Source organism: Drosophila elegans, unplaced genomic scaffold (genome assembly GCF_018152505.1).
Source record: "Drosophila elegans isolate 14027-0461.03 unplaced genomic scaffold, ASM1815250v1 contig_149, whole genome shotgun sequence".
Lineage (NCBI taxonomy): Eukaryota > Metazoa > Arthropoda > Insecta > Diptera > Drosophilidae > Drosophila > Drosophila elegans.
Genome location: NW_024545513.1, coordinates 3,869,996 through 3,887,183, shown reverse-complemented (window position 1 = coordinate 3,887,183; position 17,188 = coordinate 3,869,996). Strand labels below are relative to the sequence as shown.

Here is a 17,188-nt window from a genome sequence, read left to right as displayed (position 1 = left end):
GATAACAAATAGTTTCGTGTTCCAAAGTATATATTAGCCAATTAAATTTGTGCATTTTCGTATATTATTATTTCAATTTATGTCACTAAGGTAAATTTTAAATAATATAAATTGATAAATTATATAATTTATTTGTTAGAAATATGCGTTTCGAACAAATACCAAATACCTTCCTTTTTTAATTTAATGAATTTGACAATCGTTAACAAGCCACTTTGCGTATACTTAATGTACACAAAGGGCATTTTGGCATGCGTTGTACGTTTTAGCATAGTACGCCTAGAAGCATGCTTTAGTTTCTTTAAAACCTACATACCGTACATGCCATAAGTTATTAAAAAAGTAAAAAAAAATTGTGCATACTTTTGAGGGTACTTTAACAAACAGCATTACGTATACGCAAACATAAGCAAAAAAAAACAAAAACTAGATAGATATATAAAAACCAATATTTGACAAGCCGCCAATCCATCAATTAACACACGATATTCTGTTTTATTTCAATTATATTTTGAACATGACACACATCGTAATTGGGTTACATGTTTGGGCTCAACACATTCGACAACAGGTGTATTCGCAGTTTTAGTGAGTTAGATTTCGAACAATAATTGGACTTTAACGTTTAACGAGGGGTTCGATAAATGCTTCTGTTAGTACACTACAAATACGAAGGAGGTGGTGATTTAAAATCAAAAATCGAAGCGTTAGCCCACTGCATATGGTCGGTCACTTATTATATACATTGCATTCGCTTAAATCAGACTGCTTTGCTTGTATGTACATATTGCTTTCCAGTTTCTTTCTTCTCTATCCTTTTTTTCATGGTTTTTCTCTTTTTTGTTTTTATTGCACGCTTAATAATTAATTTTACAAATATCGAAACAAAATTAGAGTAGGAGAACGGAAAAGGGAACAGAATGGGGCGGGACATGAGCATAAGTTTTTTTTTGGAGCACATAATAAATATAATTGCAGGCAGGCACTTACATAACTGAATTTTAGATGGAACATATTAGGGGATTAACATTTAAAATAGAAATCATTAAGATTAGAGTTTAGCTTTATGTATGTTACACAAGGCACGTGGCAGGTGGCATTTGGAGCATATGGGTGGGTGGTCGGAACAGATGGCCTTGCCCCAGCCCCCAGCACTTCTCCATAATCTAGTACTGCGTCCAGTCACCTAGTACTGGTACCAGGGTTGCCGGCGGACCCACTGCAGCCGATTGCTGGTCTGGTCCGATCGGATCTTGATGCTAGCTCCCTCGGCGGCGCGCACCGTCTCCTTCACCTGTGAAATCGAATGAAAAGAGAGGGGATTAGATAGGAAATTTCTATATGTAAAGTTAAAAATCAAAATGATCCTATTTATGTTTTGGTTTATATGAAAACCTATATTTTATATAAAATATCTATTTCACCTGTCGAATATGAGCGATAACTTTTGTAGTAACTGTAGTAACTTATAAAATAATGTTATACTTCAAATTGAAATTGAACATGACATCATAATATTAGATACACTTTACACTAAATGGCATTGTTAAATTTTTAAATTTTTATTTATTTTATGTGGAAAATATTCTATTGGAAATGAATCCCTATTCATTTAAAATCATTATATTGAAAATTTCGATATAAATTTTATCTAAAATCTATTTCAAAAATATTTAAACTTAGTATGAAATACTTTGATTTACTACGTTTTTTTACCACTGTTGCACATTATATCAAGCTTCTACATTTAACAATGTTCTTAGATCGCCCTATTGAATATTGAACATAAAAGACTTTAACTTACGCTCTGCATGAGGTTCTGGGCATTGCCCACCAGCATCTCGGTGGCCTCGCGATCCTCGTCGGATCCCTGGGCACCCAGCATGGTGGCCTTCACGGTGGACAGGATCTTCAGCTGGGTGCCGATGGTGGGGATGCGCTCGCACACCTGCAGCAGGTTGGTGCGGATGCGGCGGTCCGTGCACTGGCGGGCCAGCTCCTTGGCCAGCCGCGTCACGTCCTCGGAGGCCTCGGCGATCTTCTTGGCGGTGGCGATCAGCTCCCGTTTGCTGCCCCGCGAGTCGGAGAGCACCAGCTCGCTGAGGCGGGCCATCAGGATGGCCATGCGCTTGGCGGCCGCGATGATCTCGTTGTCCTTGGACGACCACTGGCGCACCTCCTGGTGCAGGCCACGAGCGGCGATCTGTAAAGGCAAGGGGGGTTAGAAAACCATTCAGCACGAATGCATTAAAGTCATGAAGCTCACCAGGATCGGCTGATTGGCATGCGGCATCGTGCGGAAGACGCCCTCGTCCTCGTCATCCGTCTCCGGCGGCGGCGGACGCACTGGCGCCAATCCCTCCCTGGGCAGTGGAGGACGTGGTGGCGCACGCTCAGCTGGGCAGCAAAATAAAATAGAGCATTGACAACGATTAAGAATATTAATATACAAATTAAGCACACTAAGTGGGTATCTAATTTTTCAGGATTTTTAAAAACCCCTTTATCTATGTATATTTGAAGTATTGACAACGATTGAGTTACTTTATAAATAAAATAGGAATTTTTGATCATAACTCAACTGAATTTCTACCGATTTTGATTTTGCTTCAAACATTTTAGAATTTCAGCATTTAATTTGAAACCATTCTAGCAAGGATAAAATTGTTCCCTGACAGTTTTAATGATTATTGAATTTAAAAAATATGTCTTACAATTTGTTACATTTCGATGAAGAAAACTAGAAAAGAAAATATATATATGTAAACCTAATCTAAGTACAAGAAAGTAGAAAAGATCCCATAAATTTCCTATCTCGACCATCCATTGAGGAAAATGAATTACTAACTTTATGTTTTCTAGTGATTGCAAAACTTAAACCTAAATGATTTCAATTTAAAAACGTTATTTAAAAAGCTTTCCTATCTTCGACCAATTTTCGTGGTTTTTTTAGGCTAATACTGTTATCCAAATACCAGCCATCGAGGGCAGTGCAGCATGGGTTCAACTCACCATTCTGGTTGGACAGATGCAGGGCACTCAGCTCCGGAATGGGTGGCGGCAGGGAGGTGGGCAGCGGCGGCGGCTGCGGCGGGGCAATCGCCTCCCGCACCTCGCGCACATCGCCGAGGAGCCGCTGGAAGGAGTTCTTCCAGGCGGCGGCCGCCGCCGGATCGGCAATGTTGGTGGCCACCAGCTTGGCATCGCCCACCATGGCGGGCAGCGACCGCTCCAGCCGATTGGCGGCCGCATTGAGGCGCTCCGTGAAGACGGGGTCCTCCGAGTTGTCCGCCTCCTGCTTGGCCACCAGCAGCACCCGGTTGATCAGGCGGGCGATGTTCGAGGTGTTGTCCACCATCTTCTGCGGCTGCCGGCCGTGGATGGCATCCTCACAGAGCTTGGCATAGACCTGCATGTGCTCCTCGGAGGTCTTGATGAAGTCGGCCGGGTCGGTGGCCTGGTCGCAGAGGGTGCGCATGCGCAGCACCGTGTCCGCGTACTGCTGCTTGAGGTTCTGCAGGTGCTCGTCGGCCGCCTTGCTGCCCGGGTAGTTCATCCGGATACGCCCGGCGCTGATCAGCTGGGGCGTCAGCGAGTCCACCTGGGCGGCGGAGGAGAGCAGGATCTCGGCGATCTTCTTGTTGCCGCAGGCCCCACCGGCGGCCACCATACGCGAGGTCTTCGAGGCGCGGTCGCTGAAGGCCTGCAGATTGTTGGACTTCTGATTGAAGTTCTGCTCGCGACCGGGCGTGCCCTCCGGCTGGAGCACCGCCTCCGTGAACTGCTTCAGCGGCGTGCTCACGTCCATGAAGTCCTGCACAATGCGGTTGACCAGGGCATTCTGGATGGCCGCCTTCAGCTCGTAGAGCTTCTGGGTGAGCTGCTTGGCCGCCTGCTTGGCCGCCGGCCCGGATCCGGCCGCCTGGCGCTTAAGCCGCTCCACCTCGTCGCACAGCTGCTGGATCTCGGCCTTCTGGTGGCCCGGACAGCCCTCGGCCACCTTGCGGCCCTCATCCACGATCAGGTTGATGGCCCGCTCGCCCAGGCCGCCGTCGTTGATCTCCGGGTGCTGCAGCCACTTGACGGCCTGCTCCAGGCGACCCTGGATGGTGTGGGCCGTCTGCTGGACCCCAGCCTTGTCCACGCCCAGGACCGCCTGGTGGACCAGCGACTGCAGCTGGCCCAGCCGGTCGCGGATGCCGCGGGCCAGCGACTCGGCCTGCGGACTCTGACCCTTGCCCTCCTGCCGCAGCTCGCACAACGTGTTGGCCATGGCCGTCACCTCGTCCGCCAGCTTGCGGATGGGATACGAGTCCTGGGGCAGACAGCGCTCTGAGATCTCCGCGGCATTGTCGATCACCTGGCGCAGCGCCTTCTCGCCCACGCCGCCGCGCAGGGCGTAGGGATTCGAGAGCCACTCGTTGGCCAGCTCCATCTTGTTGGAGATGGCATTGGAGAGCTTCTTCAGCACGGTGAGGTTGTCCAGCTCGCTGGTGTCCTCGTCGTAGGTGGTCAGCTGCAGCACCCGTATGATCTCCTGCAGCTCGTCGCTCATCCTGGCCGCCAGGTAGTTGCGGTTCTCGGCCGCTTCCTCGGCGCCGCGTCCCTGCTGCTCCACAATGTGGATGTAGACCTTCATGCTGCAGATGAGGATGGGCGCCAGGGTCTGCACCTGCTCCAGACAGCGCACCAGGATCTCGCTGTGCACCTGGTGGGTCAGCTCCTTCTCGCGGCCACTCACCTCGCGGTGCACCTTGCTCAGGCAGGGCGAGAGGTCGCGCAGGAACGTGACCAGCTGCTCCATCGTGTTGATCACCTCCGCCACGGCCAGGTAGTCCAGCACCCGCTTGCACTCCTGGATGATCTTGCGCACCTCGCTCTCGTCGAAGCAGAGCAGCAGCGAGGAGGTGCCCTGCAGGATGCCGCGGCTCCCCTCGATCAGCTTCTTGCGCGCCGGACCCGAGTACGGATCCGAGCGGAGCATGTCGGACGCCTCCTCCAGCAGCTGCGAGGCACCCTCCACGCGGTGCAATGCCGACGGCATGTCCTGGCGCAGGATCTTGTCGTCGGAGCTGTTGATCGTCTCGCGGCCCACCTTCACCAGATTGGCCACCGCCGCCGACACCACCTGCACCGGCCGGCTGAGATCGGGCATTGCGTTGCCATCCTCGGCCTCCTCATGCAGGATGACCAGGCGAGATACCTGCCGGGGGAATAGGGGGAAACACACTCTTCAGCAAAGGATTTCGATGGCAAATTTAATAGCCTCAAGAAAATTCCTTAAGTTTAGGAAAACTTCCTAAAATAATAGCCCACCGCATATATTCAGGAAAAAATTATTTTGGATATTCCTTTTTTACTTTTTTTCTAAACATATATGGAAGACTCATCATTAAGACTATGTTTAGGAATTTTTCAAAAATCTAAGGAATTTTTTTTTCTAAGTGTAGGTGGTATACGATTTCGTTCAATGGATTGTGGGGCATACATGGTTTCCGATCAGTCAAAAAAAGGAAATTCTTCCGAGGGAAAAATAGGAAAAGATCGCCCTACCCTAACCAGCATTATAAGTGTCACTGAACATTTTATAAAGATAGATAATTTATATATAACGCCTTTTAAAATCAGTATACAGAAAAAAAGGGTTTGATCTTTATTTGAAACATTTTATTTATTTATATATTTTTTATTGTTGAATGCTAAGAGCACCGGAAAATCTATCCGTGGCTGAAATCAATTCTCCGTTCCTCCTGATTGCTTAATTGGAATGCGTAAACTGATTTGTCACTATTAAACGTTATTAGTAGACTACTCCAGACACCACAAATCCACTAAATCTTCCGATGCTGCACATTCTTTCTATCAATCGAAGCCTCACAAATTAGAGACAAACAATTTGATCTCGTGAAAAGAGTGCGCTGTCTATTGGTGATCGGTGATTTCTCAATGCGATCCCCTCCATTCAAGCGCGCTGATTGATCAATCAATTGCAATGGAGTTGTTTATGGAAGCAAAACTGTTAATGATCGCGCTGCGTGATCGCTCGGAAGGCAAACCCACTCGGACTTATCGTAGATCCAACAGCTTCTCGCTCCATTCATTCACATACTCGGACGCTGATTTTGAGGGGCGTGGGCGGCGCCATGGAACGCCACATGGTTTTGGGCTTGACATCAGCACCTGCTCAAGGTGGCCATTTGGCCATTAGGCTATTTATAGAGATTGAGCACTAATCTCCACTGAGCCCCACTAAAGCGAAACTAAATCGAAACTAAATCCAAACTAAATCGAAGCGCGGCTAGGTCGAAGACATAAGACCAAGCACTTAACTGGTGTAATCCGGGGGATTAGGTGGGCATTACATGGGGCCTCCCTTCTCCTGTTCTCTTGGGCGCCACCAATTACCAGCAATTGGCCTACTTGACAAACTAATTATGCAATTAAGCAGAACTAGCACTTGAATAATTATGTCAAAGACAGGGACATATGTGGTTTGACTTTATGTATCCATGTGCTGATTGATGTGCTGAATGATCGTTTTTAATTCATTTGTTTGCCACCATACAAAATCGGCAGATGACTAATGCACTGGGCTTGCTTTTTGGCACAGTTTTCAGACCACCAAAATTCTCACTCATTCGCATCCGCACCGATGGATGCCCACACCTTTGGGTAATACCGATACAGATGCAGATGTCTGTACACAGATACTCCCACACACCTTTTCAGTCCACAGTTCTCACCTCCTATAGCCTCTGTTTTTGCCATTTGCCATGATTTCATTTTCATGGCTTGTCCGTCGTAAATGTTTTTATTTTGGTTGTATCTTCCCGCTGATGCTGTTGCTGTTGTTGTTGCTGTTGCCACCGTTGTTGTTGGATTTTCCCAAACGTATTTTATGCTTCTATTTTTGGAACTCGGCCAAAAAACATTTGTTTTCTTTGCTCCGCCTGATTTTTCATTCTCATTTGTTGCGTTATTAAATTAAAATTCTGCCTGTCCTCAGAAGCTCAGGTTGGCCGCTGGCCTCTGATCAACATTTATTCTTATTATTTCTACCTCATTTATTTTTAGACAAGTTAAGTAACGCCAAAAACAACAAAGACCGCCTCCTTTCCGCGCGTTTGTTTCTTCTCGTGATGGAAAACACACAAAAATAAATGGATATACATTCGGGGGGCGATCAGATCGGATAGGATTGGATCGGATCGGATCGGAAAGGGCGGGTGGACTACATATACGTCATAACACCCAGCACATGCCAAACAGATGCAATTGGGAGATGTCAGGTGCAAATATCAGCTATCGACAAGGGATCGATCAATGAGTGTTGGTGGGGAAAGTGGAAAGTGGAGTCAGTGGTGCGCAGTCAGGTGAAAACTCACAACTATCGATGTTTCTTCTACCACGCAAGCATACACTGGGGAAAAACGCGACCCTAAAGCAGTAAACATATTCCATTTAGAATATAGGTAGGCAATTAAAAATTTGTACTAGAAAAATATCAAATAGATAATCTTGAGAATTTTATACCAAAATTTTAAACTTATTAAATGTCTAATATCAACAGGGTCTGTTTCTCCCAGTATATGTCTGCGCGTTTGTTTCTTGAACATGTCCACTTAATCAATGTTTAAAAACCATGGAAAGTTACCTTCTTGGGCGCCAATTTGCCTACTAGTTATAGCTAAGCGGACAAAAGATTTATTTGAAACAAAAGTTCAGCCCTCTATCCCCAACCCCAAAAGCGTAAACCCCATTGTCACACGATGCTTACCTGCTGGGCGACAGGATCTAATATGCTCTCGATGGTTTTTGTGTGGAAGACGGGCATTTTGACTGTGCTTTTTCGTCTGCTTCCTTTTTTTTCAGTTTGTTTATCTCAGAGTTGCTGCTTTCTTGTGGGCCAGATCTCTAGTTAGCTGAAAAGATACCAAAGAAAAAAAACATTTAAATGAGCACAAGACGAACCACGAAAGCACACAAACATTTCAGGGCTTATCTCTGTGAATTCCATCCAAATTACCAGATAAGCGTAAGTACACGGGGACAAATAATCAGTGCTCTTCTGGTTTTCTTTCGAAAATAACAACATTTTAAAAGCTTTGCTTCATGGCACGCAATTAAACGATGTTTTCAAAACACCTTGTTGCTGATCATGGATTTTTCCAGTCAGAAAATATTCGTTTATAGCAACTTTTTAATTAATTTGCATGCCAAGCTTAATTTGAGATGGAAGTCAATAAAGTGATATGAAAACAGCATCAATTGATGAGCACATAACTCTAAGCCTTGTGCCCAATTTGTATTCCGAACGAATTGCTCGAGATTGAATAGCTTGAGGACCTCAGTTAACTATAAGTTTTATGAGGTATCGTATGGAACAGAAATATGCAAAGAATCTACAAATTCAAAAAAGTTATTCTTCGATGTTTGGACAAACCTTTACCCTGCCTTGGATATTTGTGAGTTCCCAAGGGTTTGGGTTTACATACATATCTGTATATCGCCCAAGTTTCCGCTGTTTGTTTCGGTTCTGTTCTGTTGATTCAGTTTTGCTTGTTTGGGGCGCTTTCGCTTTAATAACGATGACGCATCTCGTGAGGTCACTCGCCAGACTTTTGGGGGATGTCGATATTGGGTATCGGATTGGAAATGGAAATGGAACTGAACCTGAACCTGGCAATGGTGACGCACTAACTGGCCGAGGGTGCGGACCTTAATTGGCCATGATTTACGGCCAAAGGCGGTAAGTGGTAAGAGGAAAATGGGAAATTGGAAATGCGGCAAATGGGAAAGCGAAATCCGCGCCAAAGACATTGAAAATACGACTTCCTCTAGTGGTAAACTAACTGGGCGTTCGGTGCGTGGGATGAAACAGGTCCCATCCCCTCCTCTCCTTTACCCTCCAGTGCCTCCACTTGGAGTACAAAGTATTTCTGGATTTTTAGAACCGAACCTGCAATGCACACACACACACTCGCAGCCAGATGAATATCTAAATATATATGTCTAAATATATAGAAATAGTTGTGATGTACGTCCGCCACTTATGGAATTTTGCTTTCGATTGATTTTCGCCATTCTCAACGCCCGGATCGAACATTTTTGAGATGTGGATGTGGGCTGGGGTTTATTGACTTTTGTGGCGGTTTGTGGCCATTTATGGCTAACAAATTCTAGCAAATTTTTGCACAAACACACTCGTTCAATTGAACAGGTTGATCGGCGCAGCTTCTTATCAGAAGCTCTACAAGTGCTGCCGCTTGGTAGTTCCAATGGGGTATCTGATCACATAGAACTCTTCCCAGGGGAAATTCAATTTGGAATCGAGAATTGAGAGCTGCTCCCAATTGGGATAGTGATCGCATGCCCACAAACACACTCCAAAATTTATGGTGCAACTCGAAAGTCTTGAAATCGAAATCGGAATTGGAATTGAAATCTCGTCGAAAATCAACCACAAAAACTCCAGAACGTGATCTCTCGTTAATCCGGGTTGTTATTGCATATTATTTTACTGCTTTTTTTGGGCTTTGTCACTGGAAGTTTGTTAATCACGGCACCAATACTCTGGCAGCAGCAACAATTGGTTCACACACAGACGCACCACAACAAAAACATAAAAGAAATGGAAAATGAATGAAAAATAACCAACTAAAACACGGCGGACAAATGTTATTAGCTGCTGTTCATCAACAAATAATTCTCGGAATGAAATACTGTCTATATGTATGGCGTTATTTTGTTATTTACTTTGTCTGGCTCGATTTTGCTGCGCCCCAACTTTCTTGCCCGACTGTTCTTTCAATACTAAAAAAAGATTTCGATTGGGGGGCACACACACACACATACACAGGCGCACACTCAGCCAGTCTGCGCACAGTGGGCCTGATGATCAACGTGGCGAGAACAAATTTTAGCTCATCACTATTTTCTTTTTTAAAGAAATATAAACCATTAATATTAATAATATTTATTATTATTAATTTTATATAAAATTTATATTAAAAGAAAGCATGCACCAAAGAGTAAGAAATAGTATTTATTTAAAGTGTTGATAACGTTTTGGTAAGTTAGACTATCAACAATATTTCGATTGGTTTGAATACCTGTATTTGACCAACGTATTAATTTCAGATTTTTAACATAAAAATGTATTGAAGTCTATAAGAATGCTGATGTTCCTCTGTACCATTGTACACTACTTACACTAGACATCTATTGTATGTTTATTAAAACATATTTTCGTCATTTAAAAAGCAAAATATCTGAGGAAGACTTCTAATAGTCACTTGATATTATCAGGGAGTTTGCAATATAATAGTTTAAACAGACTCATTATTGAAAGGTTAACTTTAAGTGAGCTTGATGAACGATTCGGCCCACTGTGCTGTGGTGACGCTATTATCGCTGTTCTCTGTTCTTTTCGCCTTCTCTCTTTTCCTTCCCCTCTTCTTCGTCGCTGCGTCTTCTTTGCGTTTTGGCTCCAACCGATAACTGCCAACGATATCGATAGGTCTCCACATTCTAACAGTGATCGCATTTGAAAACAAAAAACAAATAATTTGGCCATTCGCAATTAAATAACAGCCGCAAATCGCCTGTACGATTGCATAATAAAATTATGCGCCATGTGCATGCGATCTATGTGTAACGTATTTCTCTATTTCTCGCGTTACATGCCATGTACTTGTACTCCAACTAAGCTGGGGAAATCGGGTTGGGAAATGAAATCCAGGGGCTGGGCGGCCATGCAACATATCTATGTGGGTATTAAACACACGCTGCACTCCTGCTATTTCCGTTGACTGAGTTTGGGTCTTTTGGAGCCTCAGTTTCGGGTGCAGTTTTCCGTGCCTTCCGTCTGCGTGAGCTGCTAAAAAAAAAAAACAAAAATATTAGAAGAAGTTCACACACAGCCAAGACAAAACGGAAAAACGGAAAAACAAAGAGAAACACAATGGTAAAGCCTTCAATGGGGACGAAGCTCCCATGCCCTGCAAATTAGTGGAAAATCCAAAGTCGGGGGATCCTATTTATCTGATTAATTGTGCAGCCAGAAGATGACTAAAACTGACAAAAAACAAAATCGACTGAAAAACAATAAAATATAATGCTTTAAGTCTAACTTGACCTCTAATAAAAACCCAAATAAAGTATTTATTCCAACTTTAGACATTTTGTAGACAAATTTAGTTTTTTAATACTAATTATATAAAAATTATATATTGCACTTGTTAATTTATACTATTAAGTAAGTAGATTTATTGAAATGATATGAAGACTAATTTAAAAAAATTAAATTATTAAAGACAAATATACTTATTTTTCGCCGTGTAGATTTTACAAATTAAGCCTAATTTAGGCTTAGGGTACGATCCCCCACCGTCTAGTCCTCACCTGGCTTAACACCACCCACAATTCATGACACGATGATCGCTGCCATCCAAAATGAATGAAAATTGCAGGTTTTGCACTGAGCTGCCAGCGCTTTTTGTTTGTGGCGCGTGCGCATGCGCAAAGCAAAACCCAAGACTCAAAACTCAAAACTCAAGACCCATGGCTCTGCCCATATCTCCGATGGACTGCGTCACGGAAGCGCCGCCAACTGGCGCCGGGGTATTCGTTTTCGCATTCGTATTGGGGTGTTCCACCGCATTCCGTGGGCCTGTATAAATAAAATGGTTGCAGTGGGGCAGCAATCAAAGCAGCCGCATCGTCGGAGCCTTCCACACCTCAACACCTTAGAGATCCAGGCAAGCGATATGGATAACCGCAGTCTGGTGAGTGGTGATCTCGGGATACATATGCCCAGGAATACGCTAGGATATCATTATACCCGACATCCGTGATTATTTTTTGCAGCTGATGAGGCTCTCGATTGTGGTGGCGCTGGTTTTGCTCCTCGTCTGCGTGCCTGAAACGGAAGCGGGGTATGGATAACCATGGGATTACTCTAAAGCCATTTGAAAATTAGATAAAAAATTAAATTTTGATTAGGAATCAATTCACTCGATTTTTAAAGTTTTCATATACCTTCCGAAGGCAATTATAGCTTGAAAATATATTGTTAATAAGTGATCATTTTTATTAGTCTTATAGGAATATAACATAGTTGACTTAAATTCCTTTTGGAGCATAAAAATATTATTGTGCAAATTTCCTAACTAATTTGACAAAAGTAAAAGGATAAAGTAGTTGTTGATAATAACCCTTGCACACAACAATTTTTTTTATACAAGCTTGACATTATTTAAACTAAAATTCATTTACAAAAAGTATTTAAAAATATCAAATCGAATCTGATTAAAACGATTCATTTCATAATTAACTACCAAACTAATTGTATTTTCTGTCTTTTATAGAAGCCACCAGAAAAAAAAGAAAATTGTGATCCACGTGCCCATCCACAAGAAGATCGAGAAGCACATCCACACAGTGGTAAAACACGTGCACCACCACCACAAGCCACTCGTTTTAAAGGAGGAGAAGAAGGTGATCCACGAGGACCACCGGCCCATCCAGATCCACCAAACCAAAGAGCACATCCACCACCACGAGAAGCACGACCACCACGATCACCACGACCACCATGACCACCACGAGCACCACGAGCATCACCCGCTTCCGGTGGCGCCTCCTGCCCTCCCGGAGCTCGAAGAGGAGGAGGAGGAGGAGCACATCCACCACCACCACAACTACGAGCACAGGGGCGGATTGCGGGATGACTTCATCGGCGGCGATGGGAGCAGCAGCGAGGAGCGCTGACTATGCAGCGCCCAAAATAGGGCGCAGACTGATCCGATCGTGGACCGATCGCCCGTCTCATCCCGACTCTTTGTGATTCCCTAGATACTTATGTACCCTTTTTGTTTTTTTTTTCTAGCCTTAATCGTAGATTAAATAGTGTTAATAAAGTTAACTTGAAGTAAGGCGAATTTAGTTATAAGAAAATATGAAGGGATATTTGGTTTTGATATTTGCCATTATTTAATGATACAACATAAGATAGGGGACTGGGATTTATGTGTATTAATAAAAATCTAATATTCATGGCTCTAAAAAGGTTTTTTTAATTGTTATAACTTCAAAAGTAAAAATATTCATAATTAATATATGCATACAAAAAGAAACTTCCTTTGCTCTTCTTTTGCAATGCCATCAAACTATTAAAGAGGTGCTTTATAATTTTAGCAACTACAAAATATATCAATTTAAAAAATAAATGAGATTGTATCGTTAACAAATGTTCTAAATTGAAAACATTTTATATTTATTTACCAAGCGTAAATAAATTTGTAAAGTCATAGTTGAATAAACATGGAAAAATATGTTGAATCATAATGAATGACTCATAATATTTGATTGTGATGTGAGTAACTCTTCGGGAGGATGGCAAAAATCCGAAATACCAATCAAAAGTAGTCATACATGAATAAAAAACAAGCATAGATTAGCTAAAAAGTTTAAAACGATACACAAATTTCAATAATAGCGCCTAAAAACTGACAAAATACCGATAGGTATCGGATTTTGACTAAACTATGTAAAGTGATAATAATTAATGGTTGTTGCATTTTCAGTTGAAGCCGTCGGGAAAATACTGAAACGAACCGATACGTCAGCAGGTTCCGCTATCGATAAGATTTGGTGGTGACACCGACTATTGATAGCGGGAGAGGATCTAGCTATTTAAATTTAGCCCGGTTCGCTCGTTAACTGGGTTTGATGGCCTTGAATACGTTCGCTGACCCATTTTGAGAGAGCGGGAGGGAACATGGCGAGCGACTTTGGTGTAGGTCAGGGTTTTGCTTTAGTTGCTGCAAGAAGTAGTGGGAGAACGGTCAGAAAAAAAGACCAAAAATTTAAGTTCGTGATTAGTGTTTGAATAACTCAAAGTGAGTGTTTATTTATTAGTCCGGAACTTGTAAATTACAGTGGTTTTTTTTACATTGAAGCCGCCGGGGACCCTAACTAAAGGGCCCCGGAAATTTAAACATTTGGGAAGTGAAATCTTACCAGGCGGACCTAACCTGGTCGTCGACCACCTGCCGCAGCAGCATCAGCAGCAGCAACATCAGCCGCAGCAGCATCAGCAGCAGCATAGGCCGCAGCAGCATCAGCAGCAGCATAAGCCGCAGCAGCATCAGCAGCAGCAACATCAGCCGCAGCAGCATTGGCCGCAGCAGCAGCGATCAGTAGCAGCAGCAGCAGCCTCAAGCGGCAGCAGCTACAGCGACTGCCGCCAAGACGGCCAGATACGGAGATTCCCTCGGTGAGTCCGTTCCGGGAACGTATGCCCGCGCTGGCCACGTGGTCATCTCCGAGTCCACCGACGCCCTGCTTCCGGCCACGCTACGCTGTCCTCCGGACCAACTGGCTCCGTGCGGACTCGCGCTGGGTTTTCGCCATCAGCGTTTTCCCTGCTGCAGCTTCAACACATACGACGTTGAACTCTGAAATAAATTAGTTTTAGTTATTGTTTTGTGATAGCATATAGTCAAGATTGTAAAGTACTTACTGTGAAATCTAATCTAAATTTTGAGGCTCAAGCCCGAACCCTAGCCCGCGTCCAACTATATCTAAATTGGGTCGCGAAATTTAATAACTTGTGGGATTTGTTTAGCGTACTTACCTTGTCAGCACGTCCCTTCTTTTCCCTTGGAGCTCCTCAGGATTAGGCGACCCGGTTGGCAAACGCCACCAATTTAGTGCCGTGTGGCGAGTTTGCCGGACACTTTGTACTCTAAGCGTCTAAAAATTTCCCTTGTAGTTGTTTCCGCTTTGACCGCTTCTCATCTGGGCGACGGTCTGAGATCGGCCTTAAAGTTTCTAACGAAAAGAATAGATTATCAGTAGGAATCTGTAATGAATGTATTTACTTGTTAATCTCACCAAGAATTAAATGTAAACAAGCTACCGAGAGGGTTGTGTGAGTTACCTTGGGCGGGGAGATGAGCCGATCCTAATCCACCAGGAATAGACTCCGGTCTGCCGGAGATGGGGTGTGCCTCCCACATCTCTCTTGGGGCACCCAAGGTTGGGTGGGTGCGTCGTGGCAAGGACATCGAAGCCACCAATTTCGTCGAATTGTCTCAGTTGCTTAATGTAAACATAGTTTTGTTTGTTTTGATTTGTGCTAGAGATGGTAAATCGACGTGAGACGTCCGATGAGTCGGAATCGATTGTTCGGACTGCAGGGCATAGGGGGTACTCCGCCCTGGGACTCCGTGGCTAGCCGGCGCTGCCCTCCGGGAAAGATGCAGTTCCGTAACGATATGGCGCCCAATTTAACAAATAAAATATGTGATAGCCGAGTCGACGGCGTCTCGCATATTTATTATCTCCAGCCAGCCCACGAACGGTGGCTTGCATGACACACATGCAATTGCACCGGGATGCGGACTGGTGGAGAAAAGTTGTTTAAATTTTGTAGGAAGAAAGGGAGGCGTGTCCACTAGAAGTAGGACAATTGCTCCCGAGGCACAGTTCACAGGGATTAGCTGTGATTTGGCGGTGACATCCTCTTCGAAGAAAATCGAAGGATTCGCATCCCAGGTCGTCCGTGCAATAAGCACGAAAGGTTAAACCAAAAACAGTGATAAAACTGTGATATAGGTATTAGGGATATATTTTTTTTTGTTAACGTAATTTTAATGAATGTCTTGTTTTGGGGTTACAGTGTAGTTGTTTTTTTTGTGCAGATCCTTGGGTTTTCTGGGTATTTGCGTTTTCAGATCATATCGGTTTAAAACTTAAATGTGTGGTCGTGACCCGTGACTTCGTCACGCGCTGCTCGGCCACCGCGACTTGAATGAAAAACGCAAAGTCCAAAAGGAAATCCGATGCGATCCTGCAAACAGCCGAAGTCCTTAACTGGCGACTTTCAGCACAGCTGAAAGTTAGTCCAGTTGACGAGCGGTTTGTTTAGTGAGAATTCGGACGAAATTGTAGACGCAAGACGACTGGCGCGGAGTCTACCGGCTGGGGATCGGCTCCATCTCCCCTTATTGAGGCTGGGAAAAGAAAAAAATAAAAATAGAGAAAGAAATTTAGTCGAGGGACTTGTTTTTTGATAAGAGCTAATATTTGGTGTGAATTTGTTTAGCCTTATGGTATTTGTGGATCTTTAATATATTTTCTTATTTATTTCTTATCTATTCATGGTTTATTTTTTCTATTTATTCATTATTATTATTTATTGGCTTGGTAATATAAGTATTCGTATTATTTAGGTGCATATTATTTAGTGGTGTTTATTTATTGTTTATTATTATTCACTAGCATTCAGTATAATTTATTTATTTATACATAATTTGGGCTTTTGGTGGCCACGTTGAATTCGGGGTTTCAGAAGTCGTGTTAGGGGTTATCAAAATTCAAGATGGCAAAGCGACAAGGCAAGCATGATCACCTGCTTCGGTCGAAAGGTTTTCCGGGCGAGGACGACGAAAAGATGTGGTCCACGGATGTGGAGGGCGCTACCGAGGCTGGCTTGCCGCGCATATCGGAAGGGTTGCCCAGGACTCCACTTGCCCGTTTGCGCCAGGGACTGCAACAAGAGCAAAAAGGACCACAGGACACAGAGCTGCAGCAGGACCTAAGGCAGCAGCAGATCCTGGAGGGAATTGGTTCCGCAGCGGATGAGTTATTGCAGCGCGACGATAAGGACGCAAGACTCCACGATCCCTTTGTGGATTCCGCGGCAAGGTCGGCCGTTAATGTGGCTTTGGCACAGGCGGCGGAGACCCATCGGAAGGCCCAAGAAGGCGGGATCAATCAGGCACTGAGGGACGAGATCCGAAGTGGCTTCCTGGAGATGATGAAGCTGATGAACGAGGTGTTAAGGCCTGCTGCTCAGCGGCCTCAGCTTCCCCCTGGAGAGCATGCCGGATGAGCGAAGGCGTCCGGATTCAAGGATCAACGCGGGAATCCCTGGTCAAGCCCCGCAAGGTGCGGTGCCGAAGAACACACAGGTCACCGGCAGGGACGGTTCCAGGCTACCTCCGCCGAGGGTGCCACCCAAACCGACGAGGAGGCCGCTGGATTTCCAGGAGTTGGAAAGTAGCAGTCCCGGGTATCCTCCGGATCATTTCAGGTCGCGCCGAGACGATGGCCCGGCCCGCAGCTGGTGCATTGAGGACCGCAGGGCCTCAGAGTTCCGGGAGGAGCCGCGTCTGTATGC

At 44.5% G+C, this 17,188-nt stretch overlaps 2 protein-coding genes and 1 long non-coding RNA gene across 6 annotated transcripts; 1 reads left to right on the top strand and 2 right to left on the bottom strand.

The window, feature by feature from the left end:
• Positions 1-488: 488 nt before the first annotated feature.
• LOC108136304 (vinculin) lies at positions 489-9,817 on the bottom strand. 2 transcript variants are annotated; one of them, XM_017257393.2, is made up of 6 exons: positions 9,757-9,817; positions 7,778-7,922; positions 3,013-5,203; positions 2,267-2,397; positions 1,805-2,203; positions 489-1,294 (listed from the first exon to the last, which is right to left on the bottom strand). In XM_017257393.2, the coding sequence occupies exons 2-6, from the start codon at positions 7,832-7,834 to the stop codon at positions 1,187-1,189; spliced, it is 2,886 nt and encodes a 961-aa protein (XP_017112882.1). In that variant the 5' UTR covers positions 7,835-7,922; positions 9,757-9,817; the 3' UTR covers positions 489-1,186. The 2 variants fall into 2 exon arrangements, with proteins under 2 accessions (XP_017112882.1, XP_017112883.1); XM_017257394.2 differs by lacking the exon at positions 9,757-9,817 and adding an exon at positions 8,444-8,460.
• Positions 9,818-11,727: 1,910 nt separating this feature from the next.
• LOC108136198 (histidine-rich glycoprotein) lies at positions 11,728-12,771 on the top strand. The gene is made up of 3 exons (XM_017257196.1): positions 11,728-11,786; positions 11,869-11,936; positions 12,369-12,771. The coding sequence occupies exons 1-3, from the start codon at positions 11,769-11,771 to the stop codon at positions 12,769-12,771; spliced, it is 489 nt and encodes a 162-aa protein (XP_017112685.1). The 5' UTR covers positions 11,728-11,768.
• Positions 12,772-14,163: 1,392 nt separating this feature from the next.
• Positions 14,164-15,267, bottom strand: LOC121467968. 3 transcript variants are annotated; one of them, XR_005977979.1, is made up of 4 exons: positions 14,945-15,267; positions 14,639-14,835; positions 14,525-14,585; positions 14,164-14,459 (listed from the first exon to the last, which is right to left on the bottom strand). It is a non-coding gene; the product is annotated as an uncharacterized LOC121467968 (long non-coding RNA). The 3 variants fall into 3 exon arrangements; XR_005977978.1 differs by having other exon boundaries at positions 14,525-14,835; XR_005977980.1 differs by lacking the exon at positions 14,525-14,585.
• Between the last annotated feature and the right edge of the window lie 1,921 nt (positions 15,268-17,188).